This window comes from Micromys minutus (genome assembly GCF_963924665.1).
Source record: "Micromys minutus genome assembly, chromosome: 29".
NCBI lineage: Eukaryota > Metazoa > Chordata > Mammalia > Rodentia > Muridae > Micromys > Micromys minutus.
The window spans coordinates 3140204-3154738 of record NC_137964.1 but is presented as its reverse complement, the minus strand read 5'-3'; the positions used below and the strand labels follow the sequence as shown (position 1 = coordinate 3154738).

General features: G+C 45.4%; 2 protein-coding genes across 2 annotated transcripts in view; one reads left to right on the top strand and one right to left on the bottom strand.

The window, feature by feature from the left end:
- The first annotated feature begins 131 nt into the window (after positions 1-131).
- Positions 132-8934, top strand: AIMP2 (aminoacyl tRNA synthetase complex interacting multifunctional protein 2). Its single transcript, XM_080940885.1, has 4 exons — positions 132-366; positions 4649-4855; positions 6773-7004; positions 8448-8934. Exons 1-4 carry the CDS (start codon positions 232-234, stop codon positions 8834-8836), a joined length of 963 nt encoding a protein of 320 aa, XP_080797011.1. The 5' UTR covers positions 132-231; the 3' UTR covers positions 8837-8934.
- Positions 8935-8978: 44 nt separating this feature from the next.
- Positions 8979-14535, bottom strand: part of EIF2AK1 (eukaryotic translation initiation factor 2 alpha kinase 1) — a 32185-nt gene continuing 26628 nt past the window's right edge. The window contains exons 12-15 of the mRNA XM_080941254.1: positions 14267-14381; positions 14032-14114; positions 12319-12552; positions 8979-9874 (exon numbers count right to left, since the gene is read on the bottom strand). Coding sequence (XP_080797380.1) covers positions 9770-9874; positions 12319-12552; positions 14032-14114; positions 14267-14381 — 537 coding nt within the window. The 3' untranslated portion in view covers positions 8979-9769. The remainder of the gene's footprint in view (positions 9875-12318; positions 12553-14031; positions 14115-14266; positions 14382-14535) is intronic.

Below are 14535 nucleotides of genomic sequence, written 5' to 3'. Positions count from 1 at the left end.
GGGTAGCGAAGGCGTGTCAAGACCATCTTACCGTTGATTGGCCACCTTAAAGGTCAAGTTGGTGACGCTACACCAGCCCGGCCAGTAAAAGCCCAGGGAGTTCATTCTCCCCCCCCCACCCCCCGGAACGCAGCAGCAGACTCAGAAAGGAGGTGGCCACCATCTGAGGTGGCCTTGGGTGGCCTGTGAGCGTTCCTGTCCCTCGCCCGCTACCTTCCTTTGGTTCCCACCATGCCGATGTACCAGGTAAAGCCTTATCATGGAGGCAGCGCACCTCTGCGTGTAGATCTTCCAACCTGCATGTACCGGCTCCCCAACGTGCACAGCAAGACCACCAGCCCCGCGACCGACGCGGGCCACGTGCAGGTAGGAGCGTGCGGCCCCTGCCTAGTGCGCAGGCGCTGGCCGAGCCGCGCCCTGCCCTATCCCTTGTCCAGTTTAGCGCGCCGGCGCTGTGTCTGCGTAGGCTCCCGGTCCTTTCTGTGGCTGGGTCCGACAAAACCCGCCTAGATTAGTGCTGTCGTGGGTTCCTGTCGCGATCACCAGGCGCATAGAAAAGTGTACAACACAAACATGCTCATTTCGAGGAATTTTTCAGAGCGCTCCCAGGGTTACCATAACCAGATTCACGGTTTTAGTGCTCCATCTTTCCCAGTTGCAACTTTTCCACAAGAGGTCCTGACTTTTACTGTATTTATGTGTTGTTTTCGCGGTTAGGTTGTGGAGCCTATCCTTCAGGTATGTAATCTTGATGTACGGGAAACATAGTATGTGTTCTGTTGTCTGGCATGCTGTACAAGATTTTCTATTTTGTTATAACAACGATAGTGATCGCGTTCCTTTACACTGCCTGGCCACACCCCGCTCATTTATCTACCCAGCCCCCAATCATGGGCACTGGAATTAATAGACTAGCTAACAGCCTGTATAGAAATGGAATTCCTGGCCTTGTGGGCAGATTTGCCTTCCACTTTATAAGTTCATTTTCAAAGTGGTTATACAGGTTTAAGCTGTTTGTTTACCAGCCGGATAATGGAGACATCCCAATGTGGTTTAATTCTCCAATTTCTAAATAAGTTGAGGTCCTTTTTCGTGTTTCCCGGGCATGGGGGTGTGGGGCAGAAACAGTGCCTTTGTAGCTCAGGCTGTCTTTGGAACTCTTGTAGCCAAAGATGATCTTGAGCTCTTCCTCCTCTGGCCTCCACCTCCCAAGAGTTGGGGTTAGAAGTTAGTGCTACCTTCCCTAACTCAAATGATTATCACTGTCTCAAATGGCTAACTGAGGAACCCATTATCATATCAAAGCAGACACTGGCACCCAAGTTCACCCAGCATCCCTCGGTCTCTACCTGTTACAGGGCTCTCCTGGCTGGTTTACCTCATGCCTCACAAGTACTGAGCTGGGCTTCCCTCTCCCCAGTCCCTCTGTTCCCTATATAACTAAGCCATTTTGGCTGTGCTGCCTCAGCCAACCTCCCAGCTCAGGCTGGCCATGTTCACTCTGCCTCTGCTCTCCCTTTTGTCTACAATAAACGTTATCTTCCAACATACCTTAGGAGTTGTCATGTCCTTGCCCCATTCAATTTTCTTCTCCCTCTCTCCCTCCCCTTCCCCTCCCCCATCTCTCTTCCATTTAGTTTTCTACTGATTATCACAGCCCAAATTTCCAACAGTTAGAAAATCTGGCGTTTTGGACAAATACATAAATAGATGCTGTTGTCAGTTTCCCTGATACTTGCCTTCCTTTATTTCACCTACACCAGAAAAGAAGCAGTTAATTCAAAACCTGGTGATATTAACAGTTGTCTAGCTGCAGAACTATGAAAACAGCAGACATGGTTCAGTGGTCCTTCAACTAGACACTGTCACAGAGGAATGGCCAAATGCACCTTCAACTGTACATGCCCAGGGAGCAAAAACCAATCCAGAGGAACACTGTCACCTTTATTCAACAGCAGAGTTTTATTTAGTGCTGGAGATGGAACCCAGGCCTTTGCATATGCTCAGTGAGATCTCTAGCAGGGAGCTACATTTCCAGCACTGGCTGGTTTTTGTTTGTTTGTTTTGGGTTTGTTGTTGTTTTTTAAAGTCTGCCTTACTTTCTTTAAAAGTTGTTATATCATGTGACTTCCCTGGAGAGACCTGAACAAATACCATTTGCTTCAGGGTAGAAGCAATAGCAGACCAAAGAAAGAATTCTACCAAAAGTCTAGCTTGGTGAGTCAGTGAGTTTAATCAGGGTTGCTTACAAGTATAGGGGAGCATTCAGGCAGCTGCAAATATTAACTTTGCATATATCCCAGGGGGAGGGTGCCCCAGCTCAGCCTCATACGCCCTCTCCCTTCCAAAGAGAATGCTAGTGGGCCAGTCTTATGGGGGCCCTATGGGTAATCAAAATCACTCTGACTCTGATTACAACAGCTATGTCATGCTCGGAGTTTCATAACATTTAGATGACACACATCCTGCTCCTGTAGCAATTCCTCTAGCAGAGGATAACAATATGATGGATAAGTAATTAACGACCATGGCACCAGTGGCTCACAGCCCACTCTCAGCACGGGAGCAGCAGGCAGGCATAGTAGGTAGCAGTGAATAGGCCTACATCAAGCTGGACTAGAACTCAGAAACCAGCCCCATTACATCCACAGTTCCTACCTCAGACTTACTTCAGCATGTGTTGATTCAGTTTGGATCTAGTTGCTGCTACTTTGGCTCTGGTGGGATACGGCTTCCTATGGCTATTTGCAGAAATGAGAAAGACTGTGCGTGTGCACACACACACATACACACACACACACACACACACACAAATCCCAACTACAAGCTTTAAAATGAAATTAAAGTGCTGACTGTGGGTTGTGGTGTTGCACCTCTGTAATCCCAACATTTAGGAGGTTGCATTTAAGGTCACTATGGTCTCTCCCCTCTTTCTCTGGGGACACACAGACATAAACTGAGCATCTGAGTTTGATCCCTGGAATCCATATGGTGGAAGGAGAGAATCAATGCCCTTGTACTGTCCTCTGACCCCCACATCCAAATGTGCACACATAACAAATAAATATATAAAAAGCCGAAATAAAGCCTGTAGTTTGAGCAACTGTGATTGATTTCTTAATGCATGCCTGATCGCACTTGGCAAGAAGGAGCCTTTGATACAAAGGATCTTGGTGGAGTTCTTAGCTCAGTATCGAATGCTCCAGATGATCAAGATACGAGAATTTAGCCAGTGCTGCAGACTTGATCACTTTTCCCGGGAGCACTTGTTCCAGGCAGATGCTTCCAAACTGAAGGATACTTCAAACCTGAGTTCCAGGCTTAGAGAGATGGTTCAGTGCTGAAGAGCAGTTTTTGCTCTTGCAGGGAGCCTGGGTTTGGTTTTCAGAACCCATAGAGAAATTACAACTGACTGTAATCCTGCTTCTGAATATCCAGTGCTCTCTTCTGACCTCCAAGCACTGGTGTACACACATGCACAACATGCAGGCAAAACACTCATACACATAAAAATAATTTTAAGAAACCTTGAGGTTCTTTCTCCCCTTTCTTTGTGTAAATTATTTTCTCCTGCCCTTCCTCCATCTTTTCTCTGCTCATTCAGACATAGTCTTTGAAGGTATGTAGTTGAGACAGTGTCGCATGTCATCCATGCTAGCCTTGAACTTGCTGTGCAACAGTTGGGGCGGTACTTAAACTCGGGATCCTCCTGCCACAGCCTCCCAAATGTTGGAATTACAGGTATGTACCAGTATACATGGCTTAACCAAGTAGTTTTCATTAGCCTGTTACTGAGAATAAAGGATTCTGGTACAGTAAGAGGCCTGTGTAGGAGGATCACATGAACCCAGATCCAAGGCCATCCTGGACAACACATAGCAAAGACCCTTCCTTCATTTTAAAAGAGTTGGGGTTTTTTTGCCTTAGGCATGGTGTTGCACACCTGTAATCCCAGCACACTGGAAACTGAAACAAGATTGTGAATTCCAGGCCACTTAAAGCTATACACCCTGTCTTAAAAAAAGGCTAGAGGAAGGATAGTGTTTTGTTTTTATTTTCTTTCCTTTTATTATCTAACTTACCTGAGATAGGGAGTCAACTATCTTTTAAGATTTATTTTTATTCATATTTATGTGTATGTGTGCATGTCTGTGAGTGAATGTTGTGTGTGTAGGTGCTTGTGGAAACCAAAAGTGGGTGTCAGAGCTCTTGGACCTGGAGTTGCAGTTAGTTATGAGGCTCCAGATGTAGGTGCTGGGAACAACTACACCCTTTGGAAGAGCAGCAAGTTCTAACCCCAGATAGGACTGCTTCAAAGTCACAGCCAGTCATGTTTCTTTGATGTAGAGCAACTTGTGGATTGGTTTGCAGGACCCCTTGGACTGAAGGAAAGGTTCTGTTGCTTTATAGAGTTTTAATTTTTAAAAAAAACTGTCTTTACTTTGGTGGGAGGAGGGTGCCCAGGACAGTACCATGTGGAGGTCAGAGGACAACTTGTAGGAGTTGGGTCTCTCCTCTCAGCATGTGGGTCTCGGTGATAGAACTCAATGTCAGGACTGCCAGCAAAGCACCTTTTATATACTGAGCTGTGTGTTTCTAGACAGTGGAAATTCGGTGACAAACTAATTTGGTGATAAACTAACTTTAGGAAACATCAGAGCCATCTTTGCAAGCCCTTGAATCTCGCCAAGATGATATTTTAAAACGCTTGTATGAGTTGAAGGCAGCAGTCGACGGCCTTTCAAAGATGATTCACACCCCAGATGCGGACTTGGATGTAACCAACATCCTGCAAGCTGACGAGCCCACGACTTTAACCACAAATGCATTGGACTTGAATTCTGTGCTTGGAAAGGTGAGAAACCAGATGTCCATGAACGCCAGAAAATGGTGCCCCAGTGCCTTGGCTTTGCTGTTTTCGGAGGGGGAGCAAAGCACTTGTGTTATTTCTTCCCTAAAACAATTGCACCTAGAGCTGCGGTGGGGGTCACTCCTTTGATCCCAGCATTTGGGGGCTGGACTAAGAGGATTATGAACTCCAGGTTACAGGGAGACCCTGTCTCAAAAAAATAAATAAATTGATTACACCCAGAGCCTCTTGTTATGGTGAGGGGTGAACAAAGAGAGAAGAGAGGACAGAGAAGGGAGGCCTAGAGTCCCAGCATCCTGTTGTCCAGGCTGTGTCAGCTACCTCTAAGCCTTGGGAGCAAAGGGCATTCCAGCTCATTCTAGATGCCACTAGATAGAGCAGAAGTGTCCCCTACTCTTTGAGGATATGCCCTGGCTACACAGATATAGCAGTCTTACCTCCCCTGTTGAAGTTCATTGCAATAAGCCAGTTCCAGCCTTTTAAAAAGATGCGTATATATAAAGATATATATATATATATATATATAATCTTTATACACACATATATATATACACACATACACACTAGCTGTTAGACACACCAGAAGAGGGAATCAGATCTCATTACAGATGGTTGTGAGCCACCATGTGGCTGCTGGGAGTTGAACTCAGGACCTCTGGAAGAGCAGCCAGCACTCTTAACCACTGAGCCACCTCTAGCTCTTGGGGCTGGAGAGATGGGTCAGCAGCAGCTGTCTTGCTACTACAGAAAATAAATGTATCATCGAGCATTCATGATTGAAATTTATAGACTCAACTTACTTAGAGGACCAGTCCATATGCAAGACTGCTCCATTTCTTCAAAAGTAGTGCTTGAAGATGCAGTAGAGTAGTCCAAGCTGCCGCACAGTCATCTCTAGAATTCCGATAGTACAGTGCAAACACATGCTTGGTGCCTCTTCCTTGGTTTGTCCTTTCTCCTACCTCGTCTGCTCTGCATACTTTCATGCACTGAGGAAGCACCCAAGACCTGACCAGACCCTGAGGAGGCCAGAGTCTCCAAGGTGAGTCAGGAAACATGCAGCCAAGGTGCTGACTTGGCGGTGTGCTGGGAAGGCTAGGACATGGTGCTAAGGGTGAAGTCAAGCCTCTGAACAAGAAGCCCACATCCCACTCTTGTGTGCCTTTATGTGTGTGTGCGCACGGGTTCATGTGCACGTGCATGCAAGTGCATGTGAAGGCCAGAGAACAAACTGAGGCATTTTCTTGGGTGATACTCATACTTTTTCAGAGTCTCTCACTGACCTAGAGCCTGCTGGCAGACCTGCAGGGAGTAGCCTTTGTCCGAGTCCTCAGCTCTGGGACTGCAAGCATACTTTTCACCTGGTTTTGAAGATTGAACTCAGGTCCTTATGTTTTAAGGCAAGCACTTTACAGACCGAGCTGTCTTCCCCAAATCTGGGTTTTGTTGTTTTGAAGTAGGTTCTCATGTTGCTCAGGCTGGCCCCAGACTCACTTTATAACTGAATGTCTCAAATTCCTGATCCTCCTACCCATTAGAAAGTGTTGGCTTATAGGCTTGTGTTCGTTGGCACTTCCTACTACTGAGCTCAGTGACTTTGGATAACCTGCTTGCCTCCCCAGGACTCAAGTTTCCCCAGCTGCCAAGTAGAGTCATAGCAGCATCTTTAAGTGGGATTTGAGACTCAATTAGACCCTGTAAAGTTCTTGCTGGTAGCCCCTGGTTCATTTGTGAACACAGATGGCACTTGTTTCAAAACAGTTTTTTTTGTGTAGCTCTTGCTGAGCTCTATGTAGACCAGGCTGGCCTCATCCACTTGCCAGAGGCTGGGATTAAAGGTGTGTGCCACCTCACCTGGCCAGGTGGCTCTTGTTGGCTTTAGTATTTTGGTCTCTCCCTCAGGATTATGGGGCACTGAAAGACATCGTGATCAATGCAAACCCAGCCTCCCCACCGCTGTCCCTGCTTGTGCTGCACAGGCTGCTCTGTGAACGCTACAGGGTCCTGTCCACGGTACACACACATTCGTCTGTCAAGAATGTACCTGAGAATCTTCTTAAGTGCTTCGGGGAGCAGGCTAGAAAACAGTCCCGCCACGAATATCAGCTGGGCTTCACTCTGATTTGGAAGAATGGTAAATGGTGGGAATGGGTTGAACTTACTTGGGCTGCAAAGGTGTGGGATGGTCCACAGCACTGACTACAGCCAATTGTTATTCAATGAAATCCTTTCCAAGTCTAGCCAGCTTATGGGGCCACTGGAGAGGTAAGTTTTGGTACCTGATACCCCTGGTGCTCTGGAGAGGGTGGAGTTTCTCAGTGAGACAGTTCCAGGGGAACTGAGCCTTGGAAGAAGGGGTTCTCCAGTGCGACCTTGCAAAGCAAGGGAATAGTAGCTATCCCCACTAGTCATACTTTAAAAATTCATTCAAGGAACACCAACTGTCTTGCTGTTTGGCTTACTAAGGACAGCAGGGTATCATTTATTCATTGTCCCACAGAGAAATGCCTCCCCTGCCTGAGCTTCCTACAGGAAGAAACACATCACTGCTTGTTACCCATTCAGTGGTACCTTTCCTACTTTGAGACAGAATCTCAATTCATAATCCAATCTAGCTTCAAACTCTGGTCTTTGGTTTTCTTGTCTCATCTTCCAAAGAGAACTATGCCCATGCACTTCTATGCTTGGCTATCCAGTGATAACTACCCTCAGCTTCATATCCAAAGTGAAGAGAGCCTTGCCCTGGGAAATCAATGGAACATCTAGTTTCTGGGCTGTAACCTCCAAATTTAATGGCAAGGGGATGGAATTGATGGTCCAAGTTCTGTCTAGTTTTGATGAAAACCATTTTAAACACAAGAGCGGAAAGAGCTAGTCACTTATAAATTCTTTTTAAGCATACATCTTGTGTGTGTGGTTGCACGGGGGCAAGCTTGTAGAGGTCAGGCACAAGTTGTGTATGTTGTCCTGTAGAAGTTAGACCTTCTGCTTATGAGTCCTGTGGACTGACCTCAGGTACCTTTATCTACGGAATCATCTCACTGGACCTCCATCAGTTTTTTGTTTGTTTGTTTGTTTTTTTTTTTTTGTTTTGTTTTTTTTAAGGGAGTAGGTTGCACTTAAAGACTCTTAAAAGCCTAGTGTGGTGGCACATGCCTTTAGTCCCAGCACTTATGAAGCAGAGGAAAGTGGATCTCTGAGTTCTAAATAACAAGCTTCAGGGCAGCCAAGGAAATGTAGTTGAAATGTTTCTGTCTCAGAACCAACAAAAATTTAAAAGCTAAAGGCTCAGCTAGGCAGTGGTGGTACAGGCCTTTGATCCCAGTACTTGGAGGCAGAGGCAGGTAGATGTCTTGAGTTTGAGGCCAGCCTAGATGACTGGGGGAGTTCTAGGACAGCTGAGGTTACACAGGGAAACCATGTCTTGAAAACCAAGCAAACAAAAAAGCTAAGGCTCTTGAATGTTACCGATGTTGGTCACAGTTTTAGAAATTACCTTGATATCAGTTTATGAATGTGGTGAGTTCCCTCTTCCACACAGTATACTCTGACTCTGTGGTGGTCTTTTTCTTTCCAGTGCCCAAGACACAGATGAAGTTCAGTGTACAAACAATGTGTCCCATTGAAGGAGAAGGGAACATCGCACGTTTCCTGTTCTCTCTATTTGGCCAGAAGCATAACGCTGTCCACCTAACCCTCATCGATAGCTGGGTGGATATCGCCATGTTTCAGCTGAGAGAAGGGAGCAGTAAAGAAAAAGCTGCTGTTTTCCGCTCTATGAACTCCGCTTTGGGGAAAAGCCCGTGGCTGGTTGGGAATGAGCTCACTGTGGCCGATGTGGTGCTGTGGTCCGTGCTCCAGCAGACTGGGGGTAGCAGTGGGGCAGCACCCACCAATGTGCAGCGGTGGCTTAAGTCCTGTGAGAACCTGGCCCCCTTCAGCACTGCCCTCCATCTCTTTAAGTGAATTTGAGCAGCTTGTCTTGCAGGGTTCAATGTAATGGTACAGCTTCCAGTCTGCTGTCAGAAAGGGACTTGTCCAATTGTCAGGCATCAATAAAAGCACCACATGATCTATGGGTTTTATTTTATTTTATTTTAAAGTCGGTAAAGCCAAGTGCAATGCACTGAGATGACTGCCAGCCAGGGGCAGGCAGTTTCTGGCACCAGGGATTGCTATCTGAGATTTTCTGGTAGTCTGGGAGTTGAGGCTTTAAGAAGAAAATGGATCATGGGAGGCCACACAACATAAAAGTAGAAGACATCTCAGCTGCTAAGATCACTTCAGGGCAAGCTGCAGGATGATGCCAAGTGGATAGAGAACAGAAGGGCTGGGGATAGTCCACTGTGCTAAGAAGCTGAACTCTGACCTTCCAGGCAGTGAACAGCCCACAGAAGTTTGGAGCCAAGGAGTGATCAAGTGTCTTGTTGGTAACTGGCCGTGGCAGCAGTATGAAAAGACCAGGGAAGACTGCAGCTGTCACAGTGACAGCGGCCAGGCTGGCATACATCCTGGAGGCAAGAAGTTGGGGGAGAGAACGCTGTTTTCTATAACACAACTTTTGGGAAGACAGGACAGTCAATAGGCAGAGCTTAAACAAAGAGTGGTACCTTACCGTAAGATTCAGGGCTGGGCAGTAACACTGAAGTAGGAAATTCAGGAATCAAAATTTGGGCAAGGTGGGAGGAAGAGGCTTAATTTAGTCCAATCTTGGGTCATGGAAGTGTTCCTTGAGGGATCCTTTTACATCTTTATACAGGTTTGCTCAGTGCACTTGGGAGTCACACCAGCTAAGGGTTGAAAGTGTACATTCCTGTTGACTGTTTTAAGAATGTAAGTCCACTTTCACATGGTTGACAACACGGTTCAGGCAATGCAGGTAGGCCCTCATTTCCCCTCTCATCTCTTCAGCCCTTTGTCCTGAGAAAGGAGGCTTAGTTGCTTCTTTAGTTCTTCAATTTCCTTTTCTTGCTCTATAATCTTCATCTGCAATGTGAGATTAACCTGGAAAGAAAACATTTTAGACTCCATTAAAATGGCCTGGCCTTTGAAGTGTTCATACATCCCTTGCTGTGCCTCAACAGAAGCTGTCACAGTCTGAATGCTAGTTGTCACCCCACAAGGCTCAAGTGTCAAGTTGCCACAGAGTACCGACTGTAATTAAATGATACTCCTCAGCCCGCTCCATTAACAAAGATTATGTCTGCAGCTCATCAGGAGTCTTCCTTCAAAGTTTGTCAGTACTTGGTGGTTCGACTGTTAACTCACAAGGCATTGACTTGGAACGTCACTTGTCACCCAGGCCAAACTAGCTGGATCATGAACTTGCAAAGATCTTCTTTCCACCTCCCATCTCACCACCACTAGGATTATAGGTGCACGCCACCAAACCTGGCTATTTAAATTGTTTTGCTTTTTAATTTAGAAATTAGATCGTAACATTTTTTGTATGGGGTATATGTGTACTAGGATGCATGTGTAGCGATCAGAAGAGATTTGCCGGTCCATCCTTCCACTACGTGTGTCCAAGGATAGGACTGATGACCACACTTGACAATAAGGACCCTTAATTGCTCAGCTGTTTTTACGGCACTGATGTTCTGAAGGAAGCACCTTTCTTAGCCACCTCCCCAGTTCCCAGCTGTCTTTCAAATACTATAAATGGGTCACAAGCTAGTGCCAATCATAATTACTTCTGGGAGCCATAAAATGAAGAACATTACCCCTTGTCCTTACAGGATTTGTCAGTTGGTTAGGGAAGTGCGTTGGAGAGGGTCAGAAAATGCTATCAGATGCTCACAGTACATTCTTTTGCTGACCTGGAGTCCACAGCTAGAATGCTTGACATGCCCTGCTATCCAGATACTAAGCATAACCTGTGGCTCCTGTTCAAATGCAAATTCCTGGCTGCTGCTTGCTGCTGGTCTAGAGACTATACTTTCAGTAGCAAAGTACTAGACACCCAGGACCAACCTAGGGCCCATAGGCCACTGACTGACTGCATGAGACTGTAGGCAGCTGTGAAATGTGGCCCAACACAGAATTGTAACCTAGTTAAAACATGATATATGTGTGTATATGTATACCTATGCACATACACACTTGTAACTTGGTTCCATGGTTGTCATGCAAAGTGTCATGAACTTATGGTGCAATGTCAAGGCTGGCCAGCCTCACTAAAGAATATATTTTGAATCAACCTTTAGTGAAAACTTAGGTTTCTAGAGCAAGATAAGGATGACTTAGCTACTATTTCAACATGCAGTGGAGACGGTATCTTGGCAACATAGCAATATGGCAGGAAAAAGCCAGTTTCAAACAGTGCATGCTGAAATCTATGCAGAGGCCAGGCCTACCACTACTGTCCATTTCTGCTTAGAATCACTGCCCTTTTTACCGAGAACATTAGTACAACTGTCTAGGGAAACCCATAGTTAGGAAAGAAAAAATAAAACATTCCTCCTGGTGTTATATGAGAACAGAAAACAACAACCACCACCCAAAACAGTCAAGAAACCTCCAGCCTAGTCTAAGTTTAGAACAGTGTTGGCAGTGAGCCACTGCTTACGTATGCCTATGGGTTCTGTATCAATTCAGTACCTGAAATTTAGACAACCAAGTATAGGTTTAACTACTTTGTTTCAATTCACAACTAACACAAATTCTATTTTGAGCTTCATACTTTCCTCAGCATGAAAAAAATGTTAGACTTCACTGGATGCTGTGAAGCAAAGATGCTGGTTTGATACTCTGTACTTAAAATTACTTTGAAGACATGATGGGTGTGAGCTAATCCTGACACAGGGAAGGGTTTTGTTTACTATTAGGTATGTGTTTATGGCTGGGGAGAAGTACACATGCTATGGAGCATGGGGGTCAGAGGACAAGCTTTTGTGGGGTGGTCTGTTTTCCTTTCCATCCATGGGTTCTGAGGAATCCAATTTGGGATGTGAGGTTTGTCTGCCAAGTGCCTTTAACTGCTGAGCCATCTCACCAGCAAAGGGAGGTTTCTGCCAAGGAATTCCTAACATATAAAACAGCCTGAGAGCTAAGGGCAAATAGACTCAAGAGCTAGACAGCTAGTTTTCTAAATTACAATGAGTATAATGTGCTTTTAGTAGGAACAGTGTCTATCACTGTGCGACATTTTAACTTAAATCTTTACTTCCTTATCTGTGAAAGGGAGATTAGCAATGTCAACCTCAACCTCAGAGTTGTGAGCCGACTGAAAGACAAGCTTATGTCTGCAATCCCAGCACTCAGAGGCAGCGAGGACCGTTCTGAGTTCAGGGGCTCAGGGTCATCTGGACTATATAGTATGGGACCCTGTAGATAGGTAAGATAGATGGATGGACAAATGGATAGACAGACTGACTGACAGACTGACTCAGGATTATGCCCAACCCAAAGTAAATGTTCAGTAATATTAAAAAAGGAATGTTACATACATTTCCAGGAGTTTGGAAAAGTTCACTCTGCAGCAGCTGAAGAGCAGATGGTCTCTGTGATGCATTCCTCCCAGTTAGGAGCTGGATATACTTGGCTTGCACTGGACACCTTTTACTGAGGGATTCTGGAATCCGACCAGTCCTTACGCCTGTTAAGACTGTTGCTCGCTCCATTTCTGTCCCGAATGGCTGAAAGAGCTCAAGCAGGATCACACCCAAGCTGTACATATCTGACTGCAGAGGAGGAAAAGGGGGCATGTAAAGGTGTGTTATAAAGTTAGGAGAGCAACTCTAACAGTACATCCTCTCAAGTAAGGTTGTCCAAGGAGGAATTACAGCATCCTCAAAGAATGGAACAGCAGGGGGTCTCTGGCCTCAAAAGCAGGAATCTGCCTCAGAGAAGAGGTATCTGAGACTTTAGCCCTGTCCCTTTGATACCCAGAGGGTGTACATGAACTTGGAAGATAATGGTCAGATGAAGGACAGGAGTATCTCCCAAAAGACACAACAGTCATTGCCCTATACACCAGGGACATTGTCCCACCACCCCACTATAATCCAGGCCTAACAGAGTGACCCAGGCAAAATGACCAAACTCACAATTCCTAGTATTAGCAACAGCAGACTGTCACCAGGTCCTACTAAGGCTAACCCTCTGACACTACTCATAATTGAACACTTTTTTTTTCATTTTGTGTGTGTGTGTGTCCAAAGAAGCCAGAAGAAGGCACCAGATCCCTGGAACTGGAATTCCAGTTCTGTGACAGCCTGAGATAGGTGCTGAGAACCATGCATTCTTGTTACCTGCAGAAAACTGTCCTACTTTTCCTAGCAATTTACTAGGAAGACAGGCTCTTAAGGGCAGCAATGAGTTTTCCTGGCAACTCTTTTTCAGTCACTACAAAGCAGAAAGAGATGATTCATCAAACATCACTGACTAGGCTGCTATAGTAAAGAAGGGAGTTATTTCAAGAACCAGAAATGGTACCAGGTCTGCAATCCCAGCACTTAGGGTGTTGGGGTGGGAGAATCATCAGTTGGAAGCTAGGCTGGGCTGTATAGATCCTGTCTTACAAAATTAAAAAGGAGTTTGGGGGGCACACCTCAGTGGTAGAGCACCTGACTGGAACAAGCAAGGCATGGTCTCAATCCTCAGTACCCAAAAACAAAACCCAGTAAAGTACTAGAGGGAAAAGTAGAATGTTTTAAAAATAAAACTGTAAAGGCTTTTAACATTTTTCAAGAAATAAAAAGTGTTAAGACCTTACAGTATCTGTGCACTCTTTCAAGAAGAGTTGGTGACACACTTCCCCAGACATCTGTTTACCTAAGTTTGAAGTCAGAATGAATGGCTGAAGAGACTTGGATGAAGTCCAGCTTCCTGACATGAATGGTGACATTTTAAAGAGAAGGCTGACCTCAACGTTTAGTGACACCTATGGAATTTGAAATAATCACATAGCTTAAAGGAGAACACACATGCAGTTGGCTGAAAAGGAATCTTTTCTTTTTTTTGATTTTCACTGTGTGTGAGTGTGTGTGTGTGATTTCAGCCAAACCAGCTCTCCAGCCTTGGGAATGTTCTTGCTGGCTTGTGACGGATCACTGCAGGACTCAGCTATGGCCAGAACACCTCTGCCACCGAACTGCATGTATGGCTCTACTCGTTCTAATCCCTTGACAGATAGAGGAAAGGGGGAAAGCAAACAGTACCTTGGCATCATACTCGGATCCTTCCAACTGCTCAGGTGATGCATAGAGACAAGTCCCCACTCTGGATGTATGTGTTGGCATTCCTACGATTGGAAAAGCCATTAAGCTACTTACGGTAACGTGAGAAAACGCCTCAACTAAGCTTTGCTTATGAAAGCTTTCAGATTCTCAGTATGTAGGAACCGTTCAACTATGTTTAAATGCAAAATAAAATAGTGAATAAATAAATTCCTACCTTTCCCATTACTGTTGGTCTGATCTGCATTCTTCTGAATGATGTCTGTACAGGCCAGACCAAAGTCTCCTATTTTTACTTGCTGATCAGGGCCATGAAGAAAGATATTTCTAGGCTACAAATAAGAGAAGTCAACTCAGTTTTGTGAAAACTTAAGAGTTGCTGAGTGCCAGGCATGGAGGCTTACACCTGTAATGTCACAACTGGGAGGCAGAGGCAGGAGGACCATGGTGAATATGTAGCCAGTTAGGTTTACATCCTTGAGTCCT